Raw genomic sequence first — 15,082 nt, forward strand, 5'->3', positions numbered from 1 at the left:
GTTTTCCTATTATTCTCATTTTTTTCTGTTATTTTAGCAATGAAGGAGAATATTTCAGTCTGACAAAAAGCGTTTCTTTTTCTGTCAGTATATATTTGTCTTAGACACAACATCACATGTGAGTAGGGAATGACATGAGCAGATTTGATCTGACTCAAAACAAGAACAAGAACTTGGTGAAAATAAAGAAATCGTCCAGCCTGGTTAAGCCCAAAGAGTGGCTGTTAAATAATTGGCTGTTGTTTTTGTGGTTGTATTCATTTTCTTATTTCTGTTCGTTGCTACCTAGATTATAGTATAGATTGATATAAAAAAATGCAAATACTGAGTAAACCATCTAAGCACAAATCTGAACCTCATTCTTACTGTATTTATGTTCTGGGTGTTTTCAGTTTGTTTTTGTATTCTTGTACAGTAGAATGGCTGGATTTTTTATTTAATTTGGCCCTTATTTGGGAGAGGCTGTTTCTTTTAGTTAAACATACCTGTACACAATTTAGTCACATTATGTTTTACGTTATGCAGTGTTCTGCGGCGGGCTGGCGCCCTGCCGGGGTTTGATTCCTGCCTTGCTCCCTATGTTGGCTGGGATTGGCTCCAGTAGACGTCCGTAACCCTGTAGTTAGGATATAGCGGGTTGGATAATGGATGGATGGATTATGCAGTGTTTATCAAACCTTTATGCAACATTATTGATTTTAACTTTTTGTTTGTAACAGCTGAAATTATTTGAAAACACGCATTAAAATAATAATCACAGACCTCCTTAATTCAGTTCAAACTAACTGGAGTATGCACATATCCTGGCAGCTTTGGGTGCAAGACAGGTCCCTAGCATGCATGAGAGTATCAGTCCATTGCAGAGTCCATACGTGAACAGGGCCTATGTACAGTAGAATCATGGGAGGAAAACGCCTCACACAGGGTCATAAGGTTCAAACCCAACCACTAGGAGACAAATCATGTCTGACCTTTATGTTATTCACAAGCAAAGTGATTATTTAAAAATTCAACTTTCAATTACTTTTGCTTTACTTAAAGTAGTAGGTCAGTTGGACTTAGATCTCTCCTAACTTATCACACCACGATTTTAAGATTGCACCTAATGTAACCCAGTTATTATTTAATTTCAGTCCGTATATGTTTATATGTATAAATTATGTCATATTACTTGCTGACTAACAACTGTAGATGTTTGACCATTACATTTATTTTTGGAAATCTGTTAATTATTGGTGATGCTTATACTGCTTTTGCTCCTCCTTTCTAGTAAGTCTCTATACATCCATCTTCGGTGTTCTGCAGCTGCTGTGCCTTATCACAGCCCCTGTAATTGGCTACATTATGGACTGGAAGCTCAAGGAGTGTGATGATGGTAATACTGCACCCCAGGAGCAGGAGGACAGAAGGTATGAACAAAGTGAAACACAAGGTTCATCCACAAAAGACACAAAATTTGGTAGGCGGTAGTTAAATCCAAAAGAAAAGCAGCAAGTACACAGAGGAAATACTGTGTAAAGAAAAGTGTATGATTTTTTTAGCAAACCCATAGGCAATGCCAGTAAAATTTAGGAATTAAAGGCAATAGGTGTGCAAATTGGTTAATGTTTTAAGGGGTACTTCCTCAAATAATGCCACAAATGAATTTGGCAGTTATTGATAGAAAAAATTCTTTCCCCATCTGAAGAAGCATTTTAACAGTTTTATCCTATGTGAAAAATGAAGTATTATCAATAATATACATTACATGTTTGATTCTTTTTCAGTGATTCCACCCAACCAAAACGCAGGGATAGGCAAATCCAGAAAATTACAAATGCTACTCGGGCTTTCATTTTCACCAATCTCCTGTTGGTTTTTTTTGGTATTACCTGTGTCATCTCTAGTCTCCCCCTTCAAGTAAGTGTGGCATCCTTAACTCACTCAGAGTAAATCCTAGTGCTGTCTACTGCTATCTTGGTTGACATAATGAAGAATATGGCTCCAGTCACAAAGTTGCTGATCAGTTTCCAGCATTAAAGTTAATTCCTGCAAAGAGATGCCACTAGGTTTATGTTAAAAAAATCTTATATAAAAGTGCCTCCAAAAACACTTAGAAACATATTTAAATGGCAACATCTTTTTGAAAAAAAAGTTCACTCATTCACCATTTTTTACCAAAAGTAATATTATATTTTCCATGGTGTTATATAAGTGACATGCATGTTTTATTAAGCAACAGTACATTTTTTACACTGTCATTTCAAATTAAGTTTTACTGGCCCCTGGTGGTGATTTTGGACTAATACCAAAAGGCAAATGAATTCTGCAAAAGTTATTGGATAATTCCTTTTGTTATGGTAATGCAAGAAAATATGATCAATGCTAATTTATTGCCCCCTTCCTCATACTATTTTATTTTTTGTATTTTCAGATTCTGTCATTTATTTTGCACACAATTGTTAGAGGATTTATCCATTCCGCTGTTGGAGGTCTTTATGCAGCTGTGTAAGTATTTGATGACACAATGGTGTGGTTACCAAGGATGTTAAGTATGCCAAATATTTATTTTAAAAGTCAATTTTTCCAAAGTTTGCTTAAACGCAAAAGCATGCATATATATAATATGTGTGTGTGTTTGTAGTTAAATAAAAGTGCCCATATATTTTACAAGGGATAATGCAAAGTGAGCTACAGCTACTAAGGAAAGGTTTTTAATCATACATAGAAATAACACAAAGTAGAAAGAAACAGAATGAAGCAACAGCCATTGTATAAATACCTTAAGGGTAACTGCACTGTCTCTCAAGTGTTGTGACGTAGCCCCACTTGCCCACCTCCCAAGTACCACACCACCACTCTGAGTTCTCACCTCCTGCTTTTCTCTATTCCCCCACACCCCCCTTTCTTTCTCTGTACCTAAGTTCTTTTCCAGTAGTCAGTTAGCCTTGTCCCTAAGCTCACATCTCACTTTAATGGTATTTTTTAAGCCTAGTCCAGGTCATTTCCATCTCAGGCACAGAATTACTGACAGGGTCAGGACTGGCTTCTGTATGAGCTCTGGGCCTCAAAGACAGGTCCCAGCTACATATTTTTTAAATTAGCAATATAGCCCTGCTCTTTCAAGTCAAGGACAAAGTGCTTCCCCTTATTATATAAGCATAATAGAGCTGTTCTCCTGCTCTTCTCTTAGATGGGCACAATGGTTCCATGTGCTGCAGTTAGGTCCCTCTGAGGTGCCATATACTGTATTTACTGGGAGGCCATTTGTCATCCTAACACTGAAGCCCATGCCCCCAAAACTACCACCATATGGCCTCTCTCTTTCCCTGTGGTGAGGTGGCCTACATGTGTCCACTGCAATACTACACAGAGACACTCTTCCCCTCACCAGCAGTCACTCAGTCTCTCTCAGCTGTGGCCTCTCTTCCTTTTACCATTTCAGTCTTCACTGTAAACGTTTCTATAGACTCTTGAAAGTCTAGTTGTGAGATGACTTCATCCTGGTGTCACCACTGTTGTAAGGGTCTGCCTTAATTCTGCTACATTGACACCAGGCTAGAATGCTCTCTACCAGGCTGTGGGGTTGGTGTGTGTCTAAGCCTTCTGTTTCCTTAAAGAGCTGAGATTCTAAGACAGCCTCCTTCCTTCCTATTCCCTTGGTCTAGAAAATTTACACAGGAAATGTGTTTAGTCTACTGGAGAGAGGCATAGTACTGGTCAACTGTGGAATTTACTGGATTGCAGCTGGAATGGACAGCCTGGCACAAGCGTCTCCAGATATTGGCCCTGTGCTGCCACCTATTGGTATCTCTTTGCCTTGCTCTTTTTGCAGTATCAGATATTTCTATAACCTTTTGGATCATTTGCATTTTAGTGTCTTGGGAAGGTATGACATGATTCTGTTTAGGTAAACCACCCTCACACCCCCCCCCCAGTCTATAAATTGTCCATAACTATTACAATTTTTGGGCAGTTAATACACATATAAAGGACATAACAGCCCCTGCATTCCCACACTAGCATATGCCAGACCTCCCCTATTACGCATGGTGCTCACTTTCATCTCTGGAGGTTTTCTGTGTTACCTAGACCTGTCTCGTGTTATTCCTTTCAGATACAGGTCCCAATTCCCTGACCAAAACTACACAAGTCCTGGGTTCAAGTAGCTTCTTGTTGTTTGCTCCATGGGGATTTGGTGATGCTAAAATGATGCTAGTGTATGTTTGTGCTTGTAGTCACCTGTCCATGGATTGTTTCTGCCTCGTGCCCAATGCATGCTGGAATGGGCGCATCCCTGGATTGATGGATGTAATCATTAAACATCCGTCCTTTTCGGAGGTATTGTGGCAAGGTGTCCTCGGAATTTAATGGATTTTTCAGGCTATTCACAACACAAGGAAGCTGAACATTTTCACACCTTGATGATATCTCTCACTGCCACCTGGTGGAATCTTCCAGATTTACATAAAGGCCCTTCTACTGACTTATAGAGCCCGAAGTACCATTTAGTATGTAGTTGGAAGGAGAGTTTGGGCAAAGGCTCAAGTTGCAGAAGAGGGCCAGGATTGAGAGAGAGAGGAGAAGGGACTGGAAAAGAGTAAGCAAGTGGTTTAGTGATCTTCAGTTGCCGAGGTGTATAAGTTGGATTCAAGGTTAGCTGAGGCAATCCTGAAGAGGTAACAGGGTTTTGTTTTTGCTAATTTTACTTAATGCTTTGTGTCTTCCCTCCTCATACTTAAATGATTACTTTAATAAATTCACCTTTTAGTATATTGTGGCCTTCACAGTGTTAAGAGTGAGTGTGGCAAGTTACAGCAAGTACTCCCTGTCTTGTTACAATTGACATATACATATATTAGATGTACGCATATTGGGGAAAAATATTTGTTAACATACATGAACATATGAAAATGTATTTGTAACTTTAATGGCATCAGTATATGAAGGTGATCTAACAGGTAACATTAATAAACCAGTAACAGCGCACTGCACGATAATGTGTAGTGAATACACTTGACTTGAGCTTTCCTAGTTTTCATCCTCTTTCTCTCTGTGTTTAGCATTTGTTTGCTCATTGGTTGATGCACTTGCTGCTTCCTGAGCAGCTCTTCTTTTCTCCACCCTAGCGGCCCACTTTTTTTCTTCTTTCGTCGGCATCTTTTCACGTTAAAACTGATTAAGTCAGTGTTTCTGTTGTAATTACGTAGTACGTTTTGTTTAATTTTTCACTTAAGCTGACACTTAAGTCTGCCTCAAGAATGATTTAAGATATGAAGAGGTAGGGGAAGAGACGGTGAAAGTGGTAAGGAATGAGAACAGCGCCCGTACACATGTGCCGCACGGCCGTCCTGCTGGCCACTGCCGAGAGTTGATTCTACAATAAAATAAAATAAAAATATAAAAAGAGGAATAACCTTGGAGGTCAATTATCACCCCGAAAGTGGATAGTAGACGCTACGTGACAATAGGTCAAAATGGTTTGCGAGCTACAGGTGATTTAAAATCCTAGACAGACAAACGAACAGCCATGGTAGCGTATTATATATAAAGAAAATTGCAGTTTACAATTATTTTACTCAACAAATGTCAAAGTAATTTCCTAGGTTTAAAAAATACATCTAAGTTCATTGCACAGTGCGAAAATAACGCAATATAAACCATTCTTGCATCTGTCTGTTACTTACATAAAACAGAGCAATCTGCCATCTGTTTGCTTTCAAGCTCCCATTACATTTTGTTAGGACTTACATGTGGGCTTTGACTCATCTATTCTAGAACATTTTATTGATTCCTTTTGCATGATGTTGTGGATTTCTCATGTTTTCTCTTTTGTTTACTTGTTACAAGATCTATTTTGAAATCAACTTTGAATTTTAACAGATGGCCTTACATTTTGCTAATGTGTTCTGTCTACACTGTAGAATTCATAATTGAGCTGGTGACAGTAAGCTTCCCTTGGCCTAAAACAGCAAAGTAATCCCACGACAAAATACTAAAACTAGTGTCCTGTACTTCCTTAATCACAGCCTTCTTAATCACATGCAACATTTTCATACTGAATTCTGAATTTACAATGTTATCAATTTATATATTATCAGCTGTGCTTGCAAAGCAAACTGATGGAAGGTTTCTTTTAACTGCCTTGTCATCCTTTCATTCTCACAGCATCCATCATTTTCAGTTCATTTTTACTGAAGGCCTTAGTAATCTTCTCTTGATTCACCAAGATGATCACAAAGTCCTCTTTGCCTCTAAACATCTATTTTATGATTTTCATTTACAGATCTCCTTTATATTTTCTCCTATACATCATTCTGCAAATTATTCCACATTCTAGTCCTTAAAAGCAGGGATCGCCAGCTCCAGTCCTGGGGGACCGCCGTGGCTGCAGGTTTTCATTCTAACCCTTTTCTTAATGAGTGACCTGTTTTTGCTGATAATTAACTTCTTTTGAACTAATTTTAATCGACTTGTTCTTGAAGATTCAGACCCCTTGATTGTTTCTTTTTCCTTAATTATCAGCCAAGCAATAATGAGATACAAAATGAGCCAAAACAACTGGTGTCCATCATACAATATCTGAAAATAAAGAAAGATTAAGGTCTCAGGAATGTCAATCTGTTCAGGTCCCCAAAACATTTTAACAGTGCTCTTAGAACGAGAAAATCAACAATTTTGGAAATGTCTGCTAATACACCACAAGAGCAGCAACAAACCACAAAATTAGAGAATGGGATTAATTAACGACAAGAATCGGCACCTCATTAAGCAGCTGGTTGGAGTGAAGTTTTAGGGAGTTGAAGGCCCTAACTTAGTTGGTCTTCTGTTGGCTCCCTCACGTCACATTTCATTTCTGTATGGGTGCCATTTAAGGAAAGAAATTAAGCAATCCAGAGGAACGGGAAAGAAATTCAGGGGAACAAATCTGAAAAAAGCAATTCTATTAAACTGAATTTATAAGCAGTTAATTAGCAGCAAAAACAGGACACTCATTAAGGAAATGGTTAGAATGAAAACCTGCAGCCACGGTGGTCCTCCAGGACCAGACTTGGCGACCCCTGCTTAAAAGTGTGTTTTGAATTGAGCATATTCAGTATGAGCCAATTAAAGGAAATAAAACTGTGTCTCTGTCACTACAGTTAGGAACAATGCTAACTGCTTCTGGGTTATTGAAGGAGGTGAGGTAATACGTTACCACTATCGCTACCCAAATATGAGAACGTCCCTTTAGTTTCATTATATTTGACAATGGACTTGTACTGTGTAAGAGCTAGAAAACATGTCAGAGTGTGTTTTTGTGCTAGAAGTAGTAAACCATTAGGGCTGTGGTGTACTTTACACAAAGACTGTCACCTAGAAAAGGCACATGACCTCTGTGACCAGACTTTTATACTTGCTTTTAGCTTATTTAAGTTGTGTGTTAATAACATCAGATTTGTGGCTAAACACAGTGTTGATCTGTTGCTGCCCTAGGAAGAGGAATTGTAAGATTATGTATTTTCTTTTATAGTACAATATCTGCAAAGTTATAATAGTTATTACAGATATTCCCTTTACAAAAGCAATAACATTTATAACAATAAAGACTGTTATCCTATGTGTTTCCTTTTAATTTGTACTACAGTTTAAAAAGATGCACCCATAATGAACAAGTGCTTCATTTTTCTTTGGATTAAGTGCCATCTGCCAGTCTCTGTAACCTTGCATTGGAAAGTCATAGAGACTCCTGTATCTTTACAATTCAACTACTAGTCTCTCTTTCAAGTCCTCCTTATTTTTTAATGTTATTCATGTCTACAGTACCGTATACTTAAAATATTTTAATTATACATGACATGACGAAAAAGAGAAGTGTGCAGCCCTGCTCATGTCATGTAACTGTTGCTGCAGAACATTTTTGACCTTTGCGGACAGATAAGGCATAAATCAGCTTTTACACTGATCATAAGCTGACTGGTGCACCTTAAAGATAATTCAGCTTTCTTCTTAGTTAACATCTCTGTATTTATTTATAAAAATGCTTTGTCGTAGTCCTCATTATGAAGTATAAAATATTATTTAATCTATAATTTATGATTTAATGAAGACTACCCTTTTCTCATTGCTTAAAACTAAATGAATTTCTTTTTTCTTTTATACCTTTGTTCTGTAGTTATCCTTCAACACAGTTTGGCAGTCTGACTGGAATGCAATCTTTGATCAGTGCCCTCTTCGCTTTGCTTCAACAGCCTCTGTTCATGGCCATGATGGGTCCTCTAAATGGAGATCCCCTTTGGGTAAGATTATTGCTCACTTTTTTGAGCTGAAATGCCCAATTATAGCAGAACTCCTTTGATCACTCCTTAATCAAAGACAAGGTGGCGCCTGTTGTCAAAATGTAGAAAAACTGCTTATATTAAACTTAAAAAGAGAAATAGTATGTTGAAATTCTTTCTTGCATTTCTAATCAACTAGAACGTTAGCAGAGTAGAAAAATAGTCAAAATAGTGTACCTACCTTATCTGAGGCTGACTAATAGAGGTTTTCGGATTATAAAGAATATAAAGAAACACTTTTGTTCCCAATATTCATCACTTTCACCACCTTCCACAAGGAACTGCAAACCACAATTGATGAGACTGGAGAGAATTCCCAGACAACAACTGTTGACTGTGTGCTTTACCAGTCACAGCTTTATGGGAGAGTAATAAAGAGAAAGCCAGTTTAAAACAAACAAACAAATGACATCTCAGTGTTTACCAAATGGTACATGGGTAATTTGAAGAAGGTTCTACAGTCTGATGAGACAAAAATTGTAACTTTTTTGATCATCAGACCAAACCCCACACCAAATACTACACAATACCATAACCACACCATTCCTGCCATGAAGTCTGGTGGTGGCAGCATCTCACTTTTGGGATGCTTCTGTGCAGCAGGCTCTGGAATGCTTGTGAAGGTAGTGAGGAAAAAGAACTAAAATAAAAATACAGGGAAATCCTGGCAGGGTGGCACAGTGGTGCAGTGGGTAGCGCTGCTGCCTCGCAGTTGGGAGATCTGGGGACCTGGGTTTGCTTCCCGGGTCCTCCCTGCGTGGAGTTTGCATGTTCTCCCCGTGTCTGCGTGGGTTTCCTCCAGGCGCTCCGGTTTCCTCCCACAGTCCAAAGACATGCAGGTTAGGTGGATTGGCGATTCTAAATTGGCCCTAGTGTGTGCTTGGTGTGTGGGTGTGTTTGTGTGTGTCCTGCGGTGGGTTGGCACCCTGCCCGGGATTGGTTCCTGCCTTGTGCCCTGTGTTGGCTGGGATTGGCTCCAGCAGACCCCCATGACCCTGTGTTTGGATTCAGCGGGTTGGAAAATGGATGGATGGAAATCCTGGCAAATCCTGATGGAGTCTGCAAGAACCCTGTGCCTTGGGAGGAGATTTGTTTTCCAGCAAGACAACATGTCTAACATAAAGAAGAAGCTTCACAAGAATGACTTAAAAATAACAATGCTAATGTCCTTTAGTGGCCAGGTCAGAGTTTAGATGTCAATCCAGTTGAGAATTTGTCACTGGACTTGTAAAGGGCTGTTCGTTTTATTCATTTGCTTGTATGGGTCCTGCCATTTAGTATTTTTGGTTTTCATTAGTTACTACCATTTTGTGTGTCTAGTTGGAAATGATGCTATGTAGTTGCTAGACATGTGATGCATGAATCATGTGACCCATGACATCATGATAGTCATGTTACAAAAGATGACTACATGCATTAAGCAGGGTCTGAACCTTACGACTCTACATTTTACAAGCAATCTCCTGTTCTTTAGTTACTTTGCTCCTGTAATGCCCATGAACATTTCTACCACTTGCTGTAAACATTCAGTCCATTTGGACTTTTATGGGCATTCTTGGTGGTTGTGATAATTCAGGGTTCATTACAGCCCTGAATACATTTTCTAAATTGTCTAAAATAAATCAAAATAACTGATTTAAATATGAAATTTAGTGATGAATATTTTAAACAGAGGCAAAATAAAACACTGTAGGCCAACTGAGCCTCACTATAGACATGCTGGAGTATAGAACTTCATGCTGCATTTTCTTTGTTGCTTCAGTCTCACAATTTATGTCCATTAAAAATCTTTTCTCTGCCCCACTACAACTACAACATCTATTAGGACTACTGCTTGCTAGTGACCCCCATCTACGTACCATAGCAATATGTGTAATATTCATGTGAGTCTTCCTGTTTATTGAAGAATGACAATAAAAGTTCAGTAATATGAATGATTTTTGCGATATTTATTTAATACAAAAAATACATTGCCAGTGAGAATATTACATAAATGAGAAACCAAAACAAGAAACGGTCTCCCACCAACCACCCATCTGTACAAGTAATGGATAAAACTTACCAAATCCATTCACCCACCAAACCCCTTAACTCTTCCCCTACTATTTTACCCTACCTTAAGAAAGATCATAGAAAGAGAAATATTTAGCCAGGCAAGGACATGTCAAAGGACAACCTAAAAAGAAAATAAATGTGCAAAAAAGAAACCAATAAATGCAGATCTATACAAACGCATACACATATCTGTATTCAAACATTCTTCCTCACAACTATACGTACAGTAAATATGAACAATCAAATACACATATATATGTACCTGCATAATTATGCATATATTCACATAAATCTATATTGACACATATCCATAACTACATACTTCATCTATAAATAAAGATTTCAATTCTGTCCTTCTTCTTCCTATCCATGCGCATGGATTGATTACCTCAAGGGTGGTGAGATATGAAAACCTTGAGTTTGCTTGATGCATCTTCTCAGAAATTCAAAGACTTGGATACGGCTTTATTTATACTGTATGTGAAGCAGATTGTTCAAGACCATTAAATTGTGAAATGCTAGTTTCCAAGAGTGGACATTAAGACACTGGGAGGTTTTCCATTTTGATGCTATTATCAGTTTAGTAGCAGTGGTGCCCAGAGAGAAAATCCTAATTTGGTGGTAAGACAGTTTGAAGGACAATAAATCCAAGAGGATATATATAACAGAGGAACTATCATTAAAGAGGATAAAATAAGAGCAATAGATCACCAGAAGGAAAAAAACACAGGGGGACAGGACCAAAATATATGGAGAAAAATATCAGGGACTTTTAATGAACAATGAACACAATGGATCTGGAGAAATGCCTACAAGGGGTAAGATAGAACCTATGCTCTAACTGAAACTGTGTGTACTTGTAGTTAGGACTCTTAGAACATTTTTTAATATTTTTGAGACTATTATTCTAGCATAATGGGGGTCCTCCTGAAAATACATAATTCAACCAAACAAAAACACATGGCGGGGGGGCAGTAGAATGATTTATAAGGAGCGAAGTGAGGACACGTTCTATAGTCTGTTAGCCTTTTCATGGCATTGTGTTCAAAGATTACTGAGGAGTGAGAGAGAGTTTAATATGCATTGCTTTGTCCTTTTAGGTGAACATCGGCCTTTTAGGAGTCAGCATGTTTGGGTTCTGCTTGCCATTTTACCTCATCTGGTTCAGTCGGGATCTCCGCAGAAAGAAGAAGCAAAAGGAAGAGGAAGCAAAACTGTTTGTGAAAATCAATGGTAGCAATAAACTTGAAGCCTTTGTTTAGAAGGCCTTCCTGAACCTTGACAGCTCCCACAGAAATACATTTAAGACTTTGGGACCTTCAGCGATCTTCCTACTACTTTGTCTGTTGGGCATTGAGACCCATGTGCACACTTAAGCACATATCACCTTCTGAGCCACAGTAACACAGTTTTCAAAAGGTGGGAAGACAGGAAGTTGTTCAAAGAGAGACTGTTTATCTGGAACTGTCCATAGAGTTTATGGATCAACCACCTATTTTAAATTTGGGCTGACCTATTTACTAGAAGCAATCTGTTTTTATTATGGGACATTGTTTTAAAATAATTACCAAAAGGGCTGCCAGGCCTTTACAAGTTCAGGATCATGAAAAAAACGTCATTGGAATGTTTTCAGATGAAGTCATACATTGCAGCAGGTTTTGGATTAATCAAAGTCAGGGAAATAGAAAATGGGGCATAATATTTGTATTATACTTAATAATAGTGTGGAAGGTCCCCAGAAGCTCAGCAAATGTCAAGGATTACTACACAAAAAGGGGAAACTCCAGCTGGCTGGGGTTGAAATTCTCCCATGGAACTGTACTGAATATGTCTGCGCCTCAGGAAGTTGACTGTGTCGCTGTGCAATGGCAGTCCTTGTATCTCTAAAGACATTTTACAGGGAAATGCTACAGGCAGGTGAGGCAGAAGATCCCGCAGGGACTGGATGAAAAGTAATCAGTCATTACTGAGCCACACTGGAGTCCAGTGGGTTCAGCAGGGGATGGATCAAGGGTTGCCATACTTTATTCAGTCATAAAGCACCTGGTTTACTCAGGAGGTAACTAGCCATCAACAAGTACTGCTGAAATTACACAAGGGTAGAAAAAGATCACCAGCCATTGTAAGAACTTTCATGTGATAACAGGCAGAGTCGGCTGAGAATTTCAACAAGAGCAGCATGTGTGTGTCTGCTCCCATCTTCCTTTGTAAAGTGTGTCCTGTGCAGTATGTCGTGTGAGTATTAAAAGCCAAACTGAATCTGCAATATGGCGCAGACTCTTCTCCATCCTGTCGTCAATACCCGTCGTTATTTTAGGATCACATGTAAGTGCTTCTTTCCTTGTGAAGGGTGTGTTATTAATAAAACACTTTAGCAGAGCTATATAAGCAGTTTTCATGTACTGTACTGGAGAAGATCTCTCAAATACTTATTCTACATTTAATTTGTTTATCTTTTTCTTATTACCATGGTGCTATTGGAACCACTGATTTAGTTTTTTTTTTGTTTGTTTTTTTAGAAAAATAATAAAAGCAAAACGGTTGGTCTAAAAATTAGTGATGTGTTTTGTCGTGACTCTGTAAGATTCATATATTAAACTGTATTTGAGAATGAAATCACTCTGCAAGGAATCCAAATGCCTTGTTTCACAATTGGATGTGCTGCAGGAGTCTTTGATTGTAGTTTCAGAGTGGAGTTGTATATGTTTTCCAAGAAAGTTATTTTAAAAATCACTTTTATTTCTTTGACAGTAGCCTGTGATTTTTTTATTTTCACTTCATATAAAATTTTATATGGGGCACAGTGACAAGCAGAACACGCAGATCGGCAGCAGCTGATCCGACCGCATCTCCTTAGCGTGCGTTCAGTCCCCCCTTTCACAATGTGAGCGGCAGAAACTCGAAGTGGCCAGCGTGTAACGCGCCCAGGGGGAGGGGGCAAGTATATATATCTATTATAAAAGAAAATCTTGAGACGAGACGAGACTATTGCCAAGAGATTTTTTCAACTCTCACCCTCAACCATTTACGGTTAATGGCCCATGCCCACGGTCCTCTCACCTCTCATTCTTGTGAATGCTTTTGTCAGACACAGTAGCTGTGCTCTCAGTTCTTGTACATTTTTATGTTTTCCTCACTTTAAATTCCCAATAAAAGAAGACTTATTATGTCCAAATCTTATTGAAGAATTTCATCCCGAACGGTCCACGGGCAATCCTAGCACAGAGAAACAATGAAGTCAAATGAATTAACGTGAAAATTGTCGATCAGTTACACGGCAGATTGGTTAAATGCATATCAATAGACTATGCTGAAACAGTTGGTGGTGATCGTGTGGAAGATGAAAACATCAACTTACAATATCCTGTAGAATATTTACAACTGTTAACACCATCCCGTCTTCCACCAGCCGAATTACTGTTGAAAGAAGGATGTATCGTAATGTTATTGCGTATTTTATGTCTGAGTGATGGGCTATGCAATAGGACAAGATTAGTTGTATTCAAAATTGGTCGAACAATTCTGACATGTAAAATTTTAACAGGTGACAAAAAAGGAAATGTAGTACATCTTCCGCGCATAACCTTAGACTCCAAAGGAGATCTTGATATGCCATTCGTATTAAAACATTTACAGTTTGTTAGAATAGCTTTTGCTATGACAATTAACAAATCACAGGGACAAACATTCGAAAAAATCGGTTTATTTATTAGAGAGAAAGAAACGATATTCACTCACGGGCAATTATACGTTACATTGTCACGATGTAAGTCCAACCATAGAGTCAAAATTCAATGCGATATTGACGAAAAGTAAATTGCAACTATTGTTTTTACTGAAGTTTTACTGTAAAAGTATTAAGTTTAAAAAGTATTTGTATGTTAATTTCAAAGCCAAACAGAACAAAAATGTATAACACAACGAATACCTCTAATGCAACATGAAACATAGTATTCTTTCAATTTATTACGTTTTACTAATATTTTTTACTATGGTTAATTATTCGCTGTATTGTAAAATAGTTAGGTCTATTATGCATATGTAACAATTACCATGAAGATAACAATCTGTTTAAATTGTACATCCGTATCCCCATACACAAGCAGCAGATCCGTTAAGTGGCTAGCGATTAGCACCCACCTCGGGGTTGGTGAGCGAAGCAAGCTTTGGAAAGTATTAAGACCTCTTCCCTTTCGCACAATTTATTGTATGGTAGATTTAATTCAATAACTTAAAATGACAAATTGAAAACATGTTTTCAAAGGCTTAACATTTTTTAAAAATTAAACCTGATCTCTCACATTTATATAAATATTTAGACGTTCTGTCATAGTACTACAGATGGTGGTCAGGTGCATCCTCTTTTCTTTAATAATCTCTGAGATGCCTCTAGAACTTCAATGGACTGCACTTGTGGCAAACTGAATTGATTGGACATAGCTTAGAAAGGCACACAATTAAAATGCATGTTGGAATGTAAATAAAGCCATAAACTCCAAGGAACTCTCTGTAGACCTCCATGATCAAATTGTTGTGACAAGGGAGTGAAACCATTTCAAAAGCTTTGAGTGTCCCGAGGGGGCATAGTGTCTTCAATATTTGTGAAATAGAAAAACTATGGAACCAGCAGGACTCTTCCTAGAGTTGGCTGTCCAGCCAAATCTTGTTACTGGACAACAAATATCTTGGTAAGGCAGGTGACAGAGAAACCAATGACCACTCTAACAGAG

The 15,082-nt window shown here is 38.2% G+C and overlaps 1 protein-coding gene across 2 annotated transcripts in view; it reads left to right on the forward strand.

Moving 5' to 3' along the window:
* slc43a2b (solute carrier family 43 member 2b) overlaps positions 1-12,908 on the forward strand; it is a 76,870-nt gene extending 63,962 nt beyond the window's left edge. For both annotated transcript variants that reach the window (XM_051930966.1, XM_028806714.2), the window contains 5 exons: positions 1,271-1,409; positions 1,767-1,899; positions 2,414-2,487; positions 8,135-8,258; positions 11,453-12,908. In XM_051930966.1, coding sequence (XP_051786926.1) covers positions 1,271-1,409; positions 1,767-1,899; positions 2,414-2,487; positions 8,135-8,258; positions 11,453-11,614 — 632 coding nt within the window. In that variant the 3' untranslated portion in view covers positions 11,615-12,908. The remainder of the gene's footprint in view (positions 1-1,270; positions 1,410-1,766; positions 1,900-2,413; positions 2,488-8,134; positions 8,259-11,452) is intronic.
* The last annotated feature ends 2,174 nt before the right edge of the window (positions 12,909-15,082 follow it).

This window comes from Erpetoichthys calabaricus, chromosome 8 (genome assembly GCF_900747795.2).
Source record: "Erpetoichthys calabaricus chromosome 8, fErpCal1.3, whole genome shotgun sequence".
NCBI lineage: Eukaryota > Metazoa > Chordata > Cladistia > Polypteriformes > Polypteridae > Erpetoichthys > Erpetoichthys calabaricus.